The 16307-nt window shown below is 41.2% G+C and overlaps 2 protein-coding genes across 12 annotated transcripts in view; one reads left to right on the top strand and one right to left on the bottom strand.

The window, feature by feature from the left end:
• Positions 1–1893, bottom strand: part of STRN3 (striatin 3) — a 117236-nt gene extending 115343 nt beyond the window's left edge. Inside the window, exon 1 of one of the 6 annotated variants that reach the window (XM_082384109.1) lies at positions 1799–1893. Coding sequence is in view for 5 of the 6 variants with exons in the window: in XM_082384105.1 (XP_082240231.1) it covers positions 890–1171 (282 nt within the window). In the remaining variant the exon portion in view is untranslated. Of the gene's footprint in view, positions 1–889; positions 1719–1798 lie in introns of those variants that run through there. The other 5 variants (XM_082384105.1, XM_082384104.1, XM_082384106.1 and 2 more) reach the window with 5 other exon arrangements.
• AP4S1 (adaptor related protein complex 4 subunit sigma 1) overlaps positions 360–16307 on the top strand; it is a 74216-nt gene continuing 58268 nt past the window's right edge. For 4 of the 6 annotated variants that reach the window (XM_082384268.1, XM_082384270.1, XM_082384271.1 and 1 more), the window contains exon 1: positions 360–763. The gene's annotated coding sequence lies outside the window, so the exon portion shown is untranslated. The remainder of the gene's footprint in view (positions 764–16307) is intronic. The other 2 variants (XM_082384266.1, XM_082384267.1) reach the window with 2 other exon arrangements.

Raw genomic sequence — 16307 nt, 5'->3', positions numbered from 1 at the left:
AGTCCGGCTCAATTATGAAGGATCCTGAGGATATTTAACTTTGCTTCCCTCGCGTGAGTTGGTAACGTGAGACAAGTACGCTTTACTCCAAGTTAATATTAAATCTTCATAAAGACGGCACAGATATTCTGGTTTGGCTTTTTATGTGTAAAGAAGGGGATGGAGAACGGTGAAGGGTATTCTAAAAAGAAAAATTCAGTACAGAGAAGCGCTGATAAGTCAGTCGCTAAGAACTCAAAGGGAATCTAAGTGAATAAGGCAGCATCCCAGGTAAGAAGGTACTTAAAGTTGGCGGTAGGAAATGAAAACTTCACAGGTCAGCTGCAAGCCACTGTGCTCGGTAGCAGCCCTGGAAAGAAGCGTGGCTGTCAAGGAGTAAGGGTTATCAACTCCGGGGGAGGGGGGCAGACATGCCAAATCGGAAAAGGGGGGATGATCCGGGTAAAGGTGGTAAAATGCCCGTCCCAATCCCTCTCCTCCGGTTCTCCATCTCAAGAGGCACAAACAAGAGCAAGCTCAGTGCCCAACAGCCCCTCGCCGGACTCTCTCCCACAGAGAGGAACTCTGCCCCAAGCCCCGGAGACCCGCGCAGGCCGCCTCCGGAGGAGCCCCCGCAGACGCCATACTAAAAGCCAAAATGGCTGCCCCAAGGAAGCCCGCACCGCGCAGCTAGTGAGGGCTGGGTAACAAGCGTCTGCGGTAAGGGGGGAGGGGGGCTAGAGGAAGAGCCGTCGCCAGGACCATCGTCCCCCGAGCCGCACAGGTAGGTTTCTCTCGGCCTCCCAAGGCCTCGAGCTCCGACTGAGGAGAGTCCCGGCCCCACCCCCCCACCCCCCGGCCGGGAACCCCGCCACCGCAGCCGTCCCGCACACCGACCCCAGCGAGGTACCTGCAGTTCGGCCCGCTCCACCTCCCAGTGCGCCCGCTCCATCTCGAACCGAGCCCACTCGTGCTGGATGTAGTGCAGGATCCCTGGGATAGTGTACTGCTGCGGCCGGGACAGCTCTGGGCCTGCCGCGGGACCCGCTCCCTCGGCGGCCGGAGGACCCCCGCCGCCGGCCGCTCCATTCCCCCCGGGCGAAAGGCTCATGTTCCCCCCAGGTCCCTGCTGCTGCCGTGGAGGGGCCGCCATCCCGGGGCCGCCACCACCGCCTCCGGCGAGCTCGTCCATTGTGTGTGGGGCCCCGGCCGGGGCGCAGGGCGAGACGCCGACCGCTGGGGGAAGGGCCGGAGAGGGTGGCCCCGCGCTGGCGGCGGGGCGGAGGCCGGCTGGGAGAGGGGCGGGGAGGGGGTTGTTGCTGAATGCCTGCCGTGGGTCAGAGCAGGGAGCTGCCGGCCGCCGCCATTACAGTCCCTCCTCCATCTGCCAGTTTCACTCACTCACTTTAGGGGAAGGGGGGGCCGCGGCGGGAGGGGGAAGGGGGGGGCAGGGTTGGGAAGGGGAGAGACGTAGGGCCGCCGCTCCCGCGCAGCATGCCGGGAAAAGAACGCCGCTGCCGCCGCTCGCCTACTAACCAAATAAGAGTCCGGCCTCACCCTACGCAGGCGTACTGAGGACGCAGTCGGCTTGCCGTTAGAGGCGGGGAAGGAGATTCGGCCCCGCCCCTAGGCCCGCCCCCCAGGCTCGCTGCGGGAGTCTGGCGGCCGAGTCCGGACGGTGGGCCACCGAATCCAATCTTTAGAAGAGAGTCGGTCTCTGCCTTCCCAGGAATCCGTACCCCTCTCTCAGTCAGTCCCCAGCGCCGTTCCCCACCCAAGGGTCTCAGCTGCGCGCCTGCCTTTGGAGCTGGGTTTTAACCTGGTTGGTTGCTCTGGCCGGCCGAAGCCGGTCCCGGATTCCTGACGTTTCTTTTGCATTCCTTGCGTGTTTTCAGGCAGTCCCAGAGGGTCGGGCCTCTTTCTCTGCCTGTCACTCTCTCTTTCTCTGGTTTCCTAGCACCAGTCAGTTCCCGGGGCTTTGGGGACGTTCTCTTTTGGCAAAGAGCCCAGATCTTCCCGGACGTGGAGACTGATTCTCTGTCTCTGGGCTTTGGTCCCAATTCTGTGCTCCCTGTCGCGCGTCGCAACTTGTACCACTTTGCCTCCCTTCTTTCCTATTCTGGGGTGGGTTGTGTTTGGGGAGTTTGACAGGGGAGCAGTAGCGATTGTCTTCATTTTTCTTTTGGGAGAAGGGAAGGTGAAAATCTTTAGATCTTGATAGTGGGCAGAGGGAGAAAGAAAACTGTGGAGGAGACTGGTTAAACTAACAATTTGATATTTTAGAAGTGAATGAGCTCACAAATATTGTCATTCATAGCAGAATCTTCTGATGGAAATAGAAAATAAGAGCATTGTGAAGACAACTTAAAACCCTAGATGAACGGCTAAAAATGTTTTCCTGGGTTGTTTATGTGAATACACATAAAAGACAAGGTTAATCGTTTAAGTACCATAGCGTGTGTGTTTATGTGCTTAGGTTGCCCGGAAACATCCTTAATGAACTAGTAAGTTTCTAAAAGTTAATGTAGCTAATAACCATTTGGTTAAAAAATAGGACAAAAATGATATTTAACAACATAAGGAAAAAAGATTCATTAATTACAGCTATGCAGGAAAATCGCATATAACATTTATTGCATTCAAATTTTTCGCTTCTCTACTACCAATAAAATTTTCGCTATGGAATATACACGACCACTCGGTGTAATTTCCAAGAGATAAAGTAGTACATCTTATTTTATCATGTCTGCTTTACTGTTATTATAGTTTAAAATGGAGAGCAGATTGGACTTGTTACCCATGCTGCCATGTTTTATTTACATATGAAATGAGGTCTGAGGTCACAGAATTGTTAAGAACTATTTCTCCATTTCATAGCAACCAACATACAACCTGCTCATTCAATCTTGTTCATTTGCGAGGGGCCGCAGAGCACATAAAAAGTTCAGAAATACTGTACTGCCTCAATACCCATATACATCAAGAAAAATTTGTGAGAGGGTGTGACTGATCTCCCTTACATTGGCATCAAAAGAAGAGGAGCATACCCACTAATATTTCCTGCTGGTACGTCAAGTTCAAGTAAAGACTGGATTTATAATCCTTTTTCCTCCCCACTCACCTTCAAAAAAAAACAAAGTCTGCTCTTCTATTGCCTATCATATTAAGTGGCACCACATTCAAACCTGAGGCCTGGCAGTCATTCTAGTACCTTTCCTTCACTTGGCCCCCTCATCCAATCCCTTTCTCAGTAATATCTTTTATCTCTATTCCATATCTTCATACATGTCTTAATTTAAACCTTCCCACCTCTACTGTTCCCCCGCCTTCCACTACCACTGATGCCTGAGTGATCTTCAAAAGGCAGATCTGATCCTATCACTCCCTGCTTAAAATATATTAATGATCACCAGACTTACAATAAAGCCCAAATTTTAGCATAGTATATAAAAGTTCTTATTGCCTAATTTACCATCACACCATCATGGTACCCCGTTCTCTCCAGCTAATCTGCACCATTTTGGGTTCCTCAAATGTGTAATGCTGTTTCATTCCACAAGAATTTAATACATGCTGTATCCAATTGGCTTTCCTTCCCTTCTTCCTTCAAAACTCATCTCAAGTATTTCTTCCTCCAAGAAGCTTCCCAGATCCATGAATTATTTAGTATAGTATCCTAATAGTATCCCATGCTTAACTCCTAATACTTATTACATTGTATTTAAATTGTCTATATATGTACTCCTCGGTGACATACTAAACACTATGAAAGCAAGACAGTCACATAACAGGTACTGCAAATCTTTGCTTCACTTATTTACTTTCTTTTATTTTTTTTTAAATTTCTGGATTGGCTGCTAGTTTTCAGATACTCTGTTAGTCGCTGGTGAACCACTGTGAATCAAACAGACATAATCTTTGCCTTCACAAACTTTCCAGTCTAGTTTTAGGCAAATTACTTAGCACCAAGCACCCTTACTTCCTCAAAGTCTTATCCAGATCTGTCTCTTACACTCCCTATTTGAAGAATTCCAGTTGAACATGTCTGGATTCACTTTGTCCATGGTTTTATAAATGTCAGCAATGCAATCCTAAACCATATTCTTCCCAGATCATAGTCATTTATCTGCAGGATTGTAGCCTCCTAGAGGGGCAGGACCTATGCCCCTCTTGTTGAAAACTGTACCCCCAGTGCCTGGGACAGTGAAATGCCCAATAAATGTTTGATGAATAACTTAAATTCATACTAGACTAATATGAATATTTTCCCTTCACCTCAATCTTTTTTTTACCAGTTTTTGCTACCATTGTACCAATTATCTCTTGAGGTTCAATGACCAGAACTGTCATGAGCACTAATAGTAAAAGACACCAAAATTTTCTCCTCTATTGGGAGATTATTTTTTACAGTATTGATGTTATGCTTTGTGTACATGACTCCAAGGACAGTCTGCAGTGAGCTCCTAGAATCTTGTTCTCTGTAGGTAATGAGCTTTCCCAGGCTCACCTACAACTCACCTAACTGGAATTCCCTTCCTAAACTGTGACTGAGTCATTTCCTCTTTTCAGCATCAACCTTTGAAACTTCCTGTTTGTTCTGTCCTTTCATCAGTCTTGTTCATTTATCCTCCACTCCCATTGATTCTCTCAGTTTCAATGCCTGCCTATTTATATCTTTAATCAGTTTAGAATTTTAAGGGTTTTTTTTTTCCCCATTAGCTAATCTTAGACACCTGTGTTTTTATTCTACCTGACCAAAAAGAGACTTGTCACATTTCATGTGCATATATTATATCAGCAAAAGTATGTTAAGGAATTCTAGTCTTTTAAATACATCAGAGTGGTTAACACTCAGATGCCTTCTTCCCAGTTATTGCAATACCTGATGTACAAAGTGTTTTGACCCTGACTTTGAGAACTATGTGAATTCCTTCCCAGACATCATATTATTTCATTGGTACATACTTCTCTAGGTATCTTTAACAGATTTTTTTTTAACATACCACTATACCATTATCACACCTATAAAATTAATGGTAATTCCATTGTACAGTCTAACCCTAGTCCATAGTCAGTTTCCTAAACATCCACTTTCATGCCTTGCTGACTATGTACCTGACATCCTACTAACAAAGCTCAGACTGGTTCACGATCACTGATCTAGTCATCTTTTTCCATCATCTGAAATGATTGTGACAAGTATTCGTATCTCTATGAGGAGAGAAAGCTGAGATAAGAGTTCTGGGTCACTTCCGCAGCCCTTAGTAGAATAGGAAGTGTTCCTACTCTTACACCAGTGAGTATACATGTTTATTTGGAAACAAGAAATAAAGTCTCCCTTTACAGTTCTGCCTCCTTCTGTCCTGTCAATGGATTTAATATTACTACCTCTGGCTCCCAAATCATTTGCACTTTTGAAATCATTTTTTAGGTAGTTTCAGGGTGATTCAGTCACTTGGGGAAATTACATAGTGTTTACATTTATAAATATAGAAAACAAATGAATATTAGAGCCCAGAGAAATATCTTTGAGAAGAGTTGGCATGTGTTCAAAAACCAAACAAGCAAAGTGTATAATGGAGATGGAACAGAAAAGGAGGCAGCTTTGACCTGCACTGTGGTTTAACCAGCATAATAAGATCAGATATCTACTTCTCATTAAAGCAGTTGCTTGTGGCTAAGAAAAGTGTAGAAATATATGCAGGATACCTGAACTATTCAAATAGTATATTGTGTGGAAAAGAAAAGGAAAAGGACCTTCACAGATTACAGAAAAATAGGCACCAAGACCTTCAGGAAACTCTGCATGCTATATAAAATTCTAGTCCAAGTTCATTCCTGAATTGTCTCCTGGGTAATATGAGTCAGAAAGCAGTAGCCTGTGATAATACTGTATAACAGCTAACTCATAGAGATGTCAAAATTGAAAGGAAAAAAAGAAAAAAGGATTGCCTGGAGCCAAGTCACTCCTGAACATTGGCTAAAAGTGAACAGCCAGGTCTATAAACATGAGAACCAAATGACTGGAAAATGTGACTGAATGGGAAATTGCCAAAACTTTCCTAGGTAATAATTTAACAATCTTGGAAATGTGGTTTGTCTCCTGTTGGAGCAGCAGGGGAGAATGTTCAGAAGAATGGTACCAGACATGGACACCTTGCCTGGGAAATCTCTGCTAAAGATAGTGTTTTCTTTGGAAAATGTTTTAAATTTGGCAAAAATTCACAAAACCTTATTTTTTTATGATAACATTTTTAAAGATGGTAACCTTTAGTTTTGTCTATTAATAGACTAACCTAAAGTACCTGACAATTACCCTACAAAAAAAGATTAAAGAATTCCTTAGAGCATTTTAAAATAACTCCTATTGCTCCTTTTGTATTATAGCTTTCAATATAGTAATCGGATGTTGTAAATCATGTTGTGCATAAGACTTTTTTTTTTTTTGGCCACACAGCATGTGGTGTCTCAGTTCCCCGACCAGGGATTGAACCCATGCCCCCGGCAGTAGAAGCTTCAAGTCTTAACCAGTGGACCACCAGGGAAGTCCCTAGACATTTTTATTTAACTTTTTATTTTGGATTTCAGTCATACAAAAGTAGAAAAAAAAAGTCTAATGAACTGCCATTTTCAACAGTTATCAAGATTTTGCCATTCTTATTTCATCTATTCCCCTTTTTTTCTGTGTGAAGAATTTGTTTTTGACTATTAAAAAAGTTTAACAAGAAAGTTTAATATGAAAATGTACACTGCTCAATTTTTTATATGATAGTAAAACAGGCCCTTTGGAGATGGGACATGAGGAAGCAATTGATTTTTTTGATGAACACAACCTTTGTTTGTCCTCATTCCAAGGCTTCTAACATGATGATACTATTTTCCCTTATACTGCCATTCCAGTATTGTTCTGTCACCCACCAGTTGCTGTCTCTGCACATTCATCTATTGCAAGATTCATAAAGGAATCAAATCCCCAAAGATTCCTTGGACATGTCCACCACCATTTGATTTCAGTGATAACTTCTTGTCCATAAATTTTTCAACTCAGGAGGGTGAGCCTTGCTTATGGCCTCTACTCAACAAGCTCAAAGATACCTTGAAATGGAATTCGTGGCCTCCCTCACACTTCCATGGCCGGCCCTTGGAATAATTTAAAGTAAATCCCAGGCATCATATTATTTCATTGGTATATACTTCTCTAGGTATCTTTAACAGATTAGGACCTTTTTATTTTCAACATACCACAATACCATTATCACACCAGTAAAATTAGTGGTAATTCCATTACACAGTATAATCCCTAGTCCATCGTCAATTTCCCCCAATTATCTAAAAAAAATTTTTTTTAAGAGTTGGTGATTTCAAATCAGGATCCAAACAAAATCTATATATTTCCTTTATTTGCTGTATCTTTAGGTCTTTTTAAATTTGTCTCCCCCCTCACCCCCACATCGTCATGCCATTTATTTGTTGAAGAGGTGAGGTTATTTATCCTGCAGAATTTCCCACATTTGGCTGGTTGTATTTTTATTGTATTATTTAGCATATTCCTTTCTCCTCCATATTGTCTGTAAACTAGGAGTTAGATCTAGAGGCTAGGTTTGATTCAGGTTTTAATTTTTTTTGGTAAAAATATTTCTCCATTGGGGATGCAATGTACTTTCTATTGCATCACACCAGGCAGCACATAATGTCTAGTTGTCTCAGTTTTAGTACTGTAATGTACTAAACTTGATCAGCCTGATCTAGCTGTTGTCAGCCTTAGCTAGCTAACTAGCTGTCTTTTAACACGTATATCGTGCTCTACTCTCAACAGTTTCTGCTCAGCGCGGGAGTCTTTCTATTAAAGAGCTTCCACTGGATGTTGCCGAGCCTTCGGGGTCCTGGTTGGGACCTTTCCTTGCACTCATTGGCAAAAGAGATCCTGCCAGATCTCCTCCCAGTTCTCAGTGTGATACTTAGATTCCCTCCTGGGGTTCCCACGTCAAGGAGGGGCGGTGCCCTTCCTTTGGATGATGACTTGGTGATTTCTGGGTTCCTTGGCTCTTTTGACCCTTACAGGACCACATTTTCAAACCTCCACTTCTGCTAGCACAGGTGTGGTTCCCCCATTCTAGTTGCTAAGGGTAGTTAGTGTTCTGGAGTTCCAGGGGATGTTTTTCCCTTGGTTTTTGGTAAAGATGGTACTGTATAGTTTTTTCTTTTTTTCCATCCTCGTGGCTCTCACTGTTTTTTGTAAGGGGATCCCGGGAACTTCCAAAACTGCTCTGCTACTAACACCACTCCCTTGCTTCTCTTCACTCTTGGCGTTTTAAAGTTTAAACTGCCTGCTAGTTAACCTAAATTTATTTATTAGAGCCCTGCTATTGAAATAACTTATTTGATCACTGCTAAAATAATTGTGACATTTTTGCTATTCAGGGATGTGAGATACAAGTGAGTGTAAATTTAAGTATGAATAATATCCTCTGGGAACAGTTGGGCAGGCTCTTGTCTGACAACTTTACTCTCCTATTTACATTTTCAGCCAGGAGCTGTAACATGTTGCTGTACTTTACTGTGAAATTCAGTAAAGCAAAAAGTGCTCCTGGGCAAAGGGCAGCCAAGCAGTCCACCTGAAAGGCTCTGTGTTTACCCTGACACCTGATCGGAACAAGAATGATACTAAATTCAGATGCGTGTCTGAAAACTTGCCTTGGACAGCATTTGCTGGGTATGTTTTATTTATTGGAAGTAGAAAGGGAGATTAGCTGAACTCACTAAGAGAGCAAGTCAGACATAAGAATTTTGGAAGTTTAGGTCTGATTACAAATGTTAAACACACTGTAATAAATGCAGTAGTATGAGCTTTTCTGTCCTAAAGTTTCACATTATCTGATTAAGCCACTTCATAGGCTTTAGGCTCCCTGTTGAGATCAACTGAAAGCGAATAGTCTGTTAGAATTGCACCTTTTGTGATACACTCTGGGGTCAAGATTAAACCTGCCAAAATATGCACATGTAGCCATTAGCCAGTGAAAGCCTTTGAATAGAGGGTACAAACTGGGTAGACCTAGATTTACGCTAGTGAATGGAGAGTGAAATTGTACGTCCATGGTCATATTACAGCCGTCACTGAATTACTGGAGTCTTGAGGCAAACCTGGAGGTAAAGAGCAGTGGGTGAGAGCACAGACACTGGAGCCTGGCTAACATGATTGGGTCCTTCCTCTGCCGTTTTACTTGGTGACCTTTGGCAAGTGACTAAGTTTTCATATCTGTGAAGTGAAAATAAAAACAGTCTCTAACTCATAAAGCTATTATGAGGATTAAATGAGTGTAGGTAAAGCATTCGAAACAGCGCCTGGTTGTTTGGTAAGCACTGTGTGTTTTCTATTGTTATTATCTCTCTTCAAGAGTTGTTTTGTTGGGTTATTAGGACATCTTATCACAAAGGGTGAATAATGCCTCTCAGGTTACAGCAGCGGATTCTTTCATGACCACCATCAAATATCAGGAGCATTAATTACTCATTTGAATTAGAGTTAGTTGTGGCCATGTTACTAACAAAAAAGATCCTGTTGGTTGAGTAAACTGATCCTCAAATTAAGGTTTAATACAGTAATTTTTGTGTTTCATTGTTTCTTTTAAAGCAATGATCTGCAAAATGGAGCCATAATTTTCTAAATGATCTCTTCAGGACTGAAAAATGTTAATGTAGCTTTTAATACTGCTTCATTTTAACTCAAGACACACTTCATTTAATTAAGAAGATCGTAAATAATAACTTCAATATATAACTGTAGTTTTATAGAATTCTTTTTTTTTAAACATCTTTATTGGAGTATAATTGCTTTACAGTCTTGTGGTAGTTTCTGCTGTATAACAAAGTGAATCAGCTATATGCATAACGTATATCCCCATATCCCCTCCCTCTTGCATCTCCCTCCCACCTTCCTTATCCCACCCCTCTACGTGGTCGCAAAGCATCAAGCTGATCTCCGTGTGCTATGCAGCTGCTTCCCACTAGCTATCTATTTTATATTTGGTAGTGTATATATGTCAGTGCTACTCTCTTGCTTCGTCCCAGCTTACCCTTCCCTCTCCCCGTGTCCTCAAGTCCATTCTCTACGTCTGTGTCTTTATTCCTGTCCTACCCCTAGGTTCATCAGAACCATTTTTTTTTTTTTGATTCCGTATATATGTGTTAGCATACTGTATTTGTTTTTCTCTTTCTGACTTACTTCACCCTGTATGACAGACTCTAGGTCCATCCACCTCACTACAAATAACTCAATTTCATTTCTTTTTATGGCTGAGTAATATTCCATTGTATATATGTACTACATCTTCTTGATCCATTCATCTGTCAATGGACACTTAGGTTGCTTCCATGTCCTGGCTATTGGAAATAGTGCTGCAATGAACATTGTGGTACATGACTCTTTTTGAATTATGGTTTTCTCAGGGTATATGCCCAGTAGTGGGATTGCTGGGTCGTATGGTAGTTCTATTTTTAGTTTTTTAAGGAACCTCCATACTGTTCTCCATAGTGGCTGTATCAATTTACATTCCCACCAACAGTGCAAGAGGGTTCCCTTTTCTCCACACCCTCTCCAGCATTTATCATTTGTAGATTTTTTGATGATGCCCATTCTAACTGGTGTGAGGTTGATACCTCACTGTACTTTTGATTTGCATTTCTCTAATGATTAGTGATGTTGAGCATCCTTTCATGTGTTTGTTGGCAATCTGTATATCTTCTTTGGAGAAATGTCTATTTAGGTCTTCTGCCCATTTTTGGATTGGGTTGTTTGTTTTTTTGATATTGAGCTGCATGAGCTGCTTGTATATTTTGGAAATTAATCCTTTGTAAGTTGCTTCCTTTACAAATATTTTCTCTCATTCTGAGGGTTGTCTTTTCATCTTGTTTATGTTTTCCTTTGCTGTACAAAAGCTTTTAAGTTTCATTAGGTCCCATTTGTTTATTTTTGTTTTTATTTCCATTTCTCTAGAAGGTGGGTCAAAAAGGATCTTGCTGTGATTTATGTCATAGAGTGTTCTGCCTATGTTTTTCTCTAAGAGTTTTATGGTGTCTGGCCTTACATTTAGGTCTTCAATCCATTTTGAGTTTATTTTTGTGTATGGTGTTAGGGAGTGTTCTGATTTCATTCTTTTACATGTAGCTGTCCAGTTTTCCCAGTACCATTTATTGAAGAGGCTGTCTGTTCTCCATTGTGTACGCTTGCCTCCTTTATCAAAGATAAGGTGATCATATGTGCGTGGGTTTATCTCTGGGCTTTCTATCCTGTTCCATTGATCTATATTTCTGATTTTGTGCCAGTACCAAACTGTCTTGATTACTGTAGCTTTGTAGTATAGTCTGAAGTCTGGGAGCCTGATTCCTCCAGCTCCGTTTTTCTTTCTCACGATTGCTTTGACTATTCGGGGTCTTTTGTGTTTCCATACAAATTGTGAAATTTTTTGTTCTGGTTCTGTGAGAAATGCCATTGGCAGTTTGATAAGGATTGCATTGAATCTGTAGATTGCTTTGGGTAGTATATTCATTTTCACAATGTTGATTCTTCCAATCCAAGAGCATGGTATATCACTCCATCTGTTTGTATCATCTTTACTTTCTTTCATCAGTGTCTTACAGTTTTCTGCATACAGGTCTTTTGTCTCCTTAGGTAGGTTTATTCCTAGGTATTTTATTCTTTTTGTTTCAGTGGTAAATGGCAGTGTTTCCTTAATTTCTTTTTTTTTCTTTTTTTTTTCTTTTGCCAAATTTGGTAGTGGTTTTACAACTATCCTTTCAATCTGGAATGAGTCAGTATTGCACCAGGCAGCTGGGGAATGGGGGGTGGCGGTGTTGATTTCATTCCCTTTACCTTTAATTTCTCTTTCTGATTTTTTGTTGTTAGTGTATAGGAATGCAAGAGATTTCTGTGCATTAATTTTGTATCCTGCTACTCTACCAAATTCATTGATTAGCTCTAGTAGTTTTCTGGTAGCATCTTTAGGATTCTCTATGTATAGTATCATGTCATCTGCAAACAGTGACAGTTTTACTTCTTTTCTGATTTGGATTCCTTTTGTTTCTTTTTCTTCTCTGATTGCCTTGGCTAAAACTTCCAAAACTATGTTGAATAATAGTGGTGAGAGTGGGCAACCTTGTCTTGTTCCTGATCTTAGTGGAAATGGTTTCAGTTTTTCACCATTGAGAACGATGTTGGCTGTGGGTTTGTCATATACGACCTTTATTATGTTGAGGCAGGTTCCCTCTATGCCTACTTTCTGGAGAGTTTTTATCATAAATGGGTGTTGAATTTTGTCAAAAGCTTTTTCTGCATCTATTGAGATTATCATATGGTTTTTATCCTTCAGTTTGTTAATATGGTGTATCACATTGATTGATTTGCGTATATTGAAGAATCCTTGCATTCCTGTGATAAACCCCACTTGATCATGGCTTATGATCCTTTTAATGTGCTGTTGGATTCTGTTTGCTAGTATTTTGTTGAGGATTTTTGCATCTATGTTTATCAGAGATATTGGCCTGCAGTTTTCTTTTTTGTGACATCTTTGCCTGGTCTTGGTATCAGGGTGATGGTGGCCTCATAGAATGAGTTTGGGAGTGTTCCTCCCTCTGCTATATTTTGGAAGAGTTTGAGAAGAATAGGTGTTAGCTGTTCTCTAAATGTGTGATAGACTTCGCCTGTGAAGCCTCCTGGTCCTGGGGGTTTGTTTGTTGGAAGATTTTTAATCACAGTTTCAATTTCAGTGCTTGTGATTGGTCTTGTTTATATTTTCTGTTTCTTCCTGGTTCAGTCTCAGAAGGTTGTGCTTTTCTAAGAATTTGTTCATTTTTTCCAGGTTGTCCGTTTTATTGGCATATAGTTGCTTGTAGTAATCTCTCATGAGCCTTTGTGTTTCTGCAGTGTCAGTGGTTACTTCTCCTTTTTCATTTCTAATTCTGTTGATTTGAGTCTTCTCCCTTTTTTCTTGATGAGTCTGGCTAATGGTTTATCAATTTTGCCTATCTTCTCAAAGAACCAGCTTTTAGTTTTATAGATCTTTGCTATTGTTTCCTGCATTTCTTTTTCATTGATTTCTGATCCGATCTTTATGATTTCTTTCCTTCTGCTAACTTTGGGGTTTTTTTGTTCTCCTTTCTCTAATTGCTCTAGGTGTAAGGTTAGGTTGTTTATTTGAGGTTTTTCTTGTTTCTTGAGGTAGGATTGTATTGCTATAAACGTCCCTCTTAGAACTGCTTTTGCTGCATCCCATTGGTTTTGGGTCGTCGTCTTTTCATTGTCATTTGTTTCTAGATATTTTTTGATTTCCTCTTTGACTTCTTCAGTGATCTCTTGGTTATTAAGTAACATATTGTTTAGCCTCCATGTGTTTGTATTTTTTACAGTTCTTTTCCTGTAATTTATATCTAGTCCCATAGCGTTATGGTTGGAAAAGATACTTGATACGATTTCAGTTTTCTTAAATTTACCAAGGCTTGATTTGTGACCCAAGATATGGTGTATCCTGAAGAATGTTCCATTAGCACTTGAGAAGAACGTGTATTCTGTTTTTGGATAGAATGTCCTGTAAATATCAATTAAGTCCATCTGGTTTAATGTGTCATTTAAAGCTTTTGTTTTCTTATTTATTTTCATTTTGGATGATCTGTCCACTGGTGAAAGTGGGGTGTTAAAGTTCTCAACTATTATTGTATTACTGTCGATTTCCCCTTTTATGGCTGTTAGCATTTGCCTTATATACTGAGGTGCTCCTATGTTGGGTGCATAAATATTTATGATTGTTATATCTTCTTCTTGGATTGCTCCCTTGATCCTTATTTAGTGTCCTTCTTTGTCTCTTGTAATAGTCTATTTTAAAGTCTATTTTGTCTGATATGAGTATTGCTACTCCAGCTTTCTTTTGATTTCCATCTGCATGGAATATCTTTTTCCATCCCCTCATTTTCAGTCTGTATGTGTCCCTAGGTCTGAAGTGGGTCTCTTGTAGACAGCATATATATGGGTCTTGTTTTTATATCCATTCAGCCAGTCTGTGTCTTTTGGTTGGAGCATTTAATCCATTTACATTTAAGGTAATTATAGATATGTATGTTCCTATGACCATTTTCTTAATTGTTTTGGGTTTGTTATTGTAGGCATTTTCCTTCTCTTGTGTTTCCTGCCAAAGAAGTTCCTTTAGCATTTGTTGTAAAGCTGGTTTGGTGGTGCTGAGTTCTCTTAACTTTTGCTTATCTGTGAAGGTTTTAACTTCTCCATCGAATCTGAATGAGATCCATGCTGGTAGAGTAATCTTGGTTGTAGGCTTTTCCCTTTCATCACTTTAAATATGTCCTGCCACTCCCTTCTGCCTTGCAGAGTTTCTGCTGAAAGATCAGCTGGTAACCTTATGGAGACTCCCTTGTATGTTATTTGTTGCTTTTCCCTTGTGGCTCTTAATATTTTTTCTTTGTATTTAATTTTTGATAGTTTGATTAGTATGTGTCTTGGCATGTTTCTCTTTGGGTTTATCCTGTATGGTACTCTCTGTGCTTCCTGGACTTGATTGACTATTTTCCTTTCCCATGTTAGAGTTTTTGACTCTAATCTTTTCAAATATTTTTTCAGACCCTTTCTTTTTCTCTTCTTCTTCTTCTGGGACCCCTATAATTCGAATGTTGTTGCGTTTAATGTTATTCCAGAGGTCTCTGAGACTGTCCTCAATTCTTCTCATTCTTTTTTCTTTATTCTGCTCCCTGGCAGTTATTTCCACCATTTTATTTTCCAGCTCACTTATCCATTCTTCTGGCTCAGTTACTCTGTTATTGAGTCCTTCTAGGGTATTTTTAATTTCAGTAATTGTGTTGTTCATCACTGTTTGTTTGCTCTGTAGTTCTTCTAGATCCTTGTTAAATGTTTCTTGTATTTTCTCCATTCTGTGTCCAAGATTTTGGATCATCTTTAGTATCATTACTCTGAATTCTTTTTCAGGTAGGTTGCCTATCTCGTCTTCATTTATTTGGTCTCATAGGTTTTTACCTTGCTCCCTTATCTGTAACGTTTTTTTTTTGTCGTTTCTTTTTTTTTTTTTTTTTTAATGGGTGGTGCTGTTTTCCTGTCTTACTGGTTGTTTGGCCTGAGACGTCCAGTACTGGAGTTTACAGGCAGTTAGATAGAGCCGGGTCTTGGTGCTGAGGTGAGGACCTACGGGAGTCGTCACTCCGATTGATATTCCCTGGGGTTTGAGTTTCTCTGTTAGTCCAGCAGTTTGGACTTGGAGCTCCTACCACAGGAGCTTGAGCCCGACCTCCAGCCTGGGAACCAAGATCCCGCAAGCCTTTTGGTGCAGCAAAAAAAAAAAAAAAAAGGAAGAAAGAAAGAAAGAGAAAAAGGAGCAGTACAATAACAAAGAATTTAAAACAAAATAAAATTAGAAAGATAAAAATATATTAGGAAAAATAAAACTATAATTGAAAGAACTGCAACAAGGTAAAATAAAACCACAACAGAAAAAGAGAAAAAAAAGGAGGGGGGGAACAAGCCAAAAAGAGAGAACAATAACAAAGTATAAAGAATAAAATAAAATTAGAAAAATAAAAGATTTATTATGAAAAATAAAAATATAGAAGAATCAACAACAATGAATCAGCAAGGTAAAACAGAACCCCAATCTAAAAGAGGAAAAAAGAGAAAAGAAAAAAGAAAAAAAAAGCCTTGGCTATGGGGGTGGAGTTTAGGCAGGGGTTGGAACTTAGGCAGAGGCGGGGTTTAGGGTGGGGTGGGACCTAGGCAGGCGGGGGTGGTGACATTTGAGCATGAGGTGTGGCCTAGGTGGGTTACGTTCAAGCGTGGAGCGGGGCCTCTGCTTAGGACCTGCACAGAAGGGGAGAGGCAGATGTCGAAACGAGGGCCTCTGAGTGTGGAGTTCTGGAGTTTGGAGGCAGTGCCCTGGGTGGGGGTGTAGAGGCGGGGCTTGGGCTCTGCATGGCAGGAGGGAGGCTCCGAGGGCACAGGATTAGGCCCGGGAGCCCAACAGGGTTCCCAGAGCCTAAGTGGACAGGGAAAGCATTGGCAGCGTTCTCTTCCGTTCCTTTTCACCCTTCCCACACTGTCTCCCCCAGGGTCTCCCTGGGCGCTGCTGGACCCCTAACCATGGATGGGTCCCACTGTGTGTAGGAACTCCTCCCCTCCCGCAGCTCCCCCTCAGGGGTGCCGGTCCCATAGGTCCGGACTTTACTTTTGCTCCTCCTTCCCACCCTCCCACTCCCTCAGGACCTGCGCAGCTGGAGGGGGCCTAGGTGGGCAGAGGATCAGGCTTGGGACCTCAGCAGGTTCC

This window comes from Balaenoptera borealis (assembly GCF_965194805.1).
Source record: "Balaenoptera borealis genome assembly, chromosome: 3".
NCBI classification, from domain to species: Eukaryota; Metazoa; Chordata; class Mammalia; order Artiodactyla; family Balaenopteridae; genus Balaenoptera; species Balaenoptera borealis.
The sequence above is the reverse complement of the archived record's forward strand: the minus strand, read 5'-3'. Positions and strand labels throughout refer to the sequence as shown.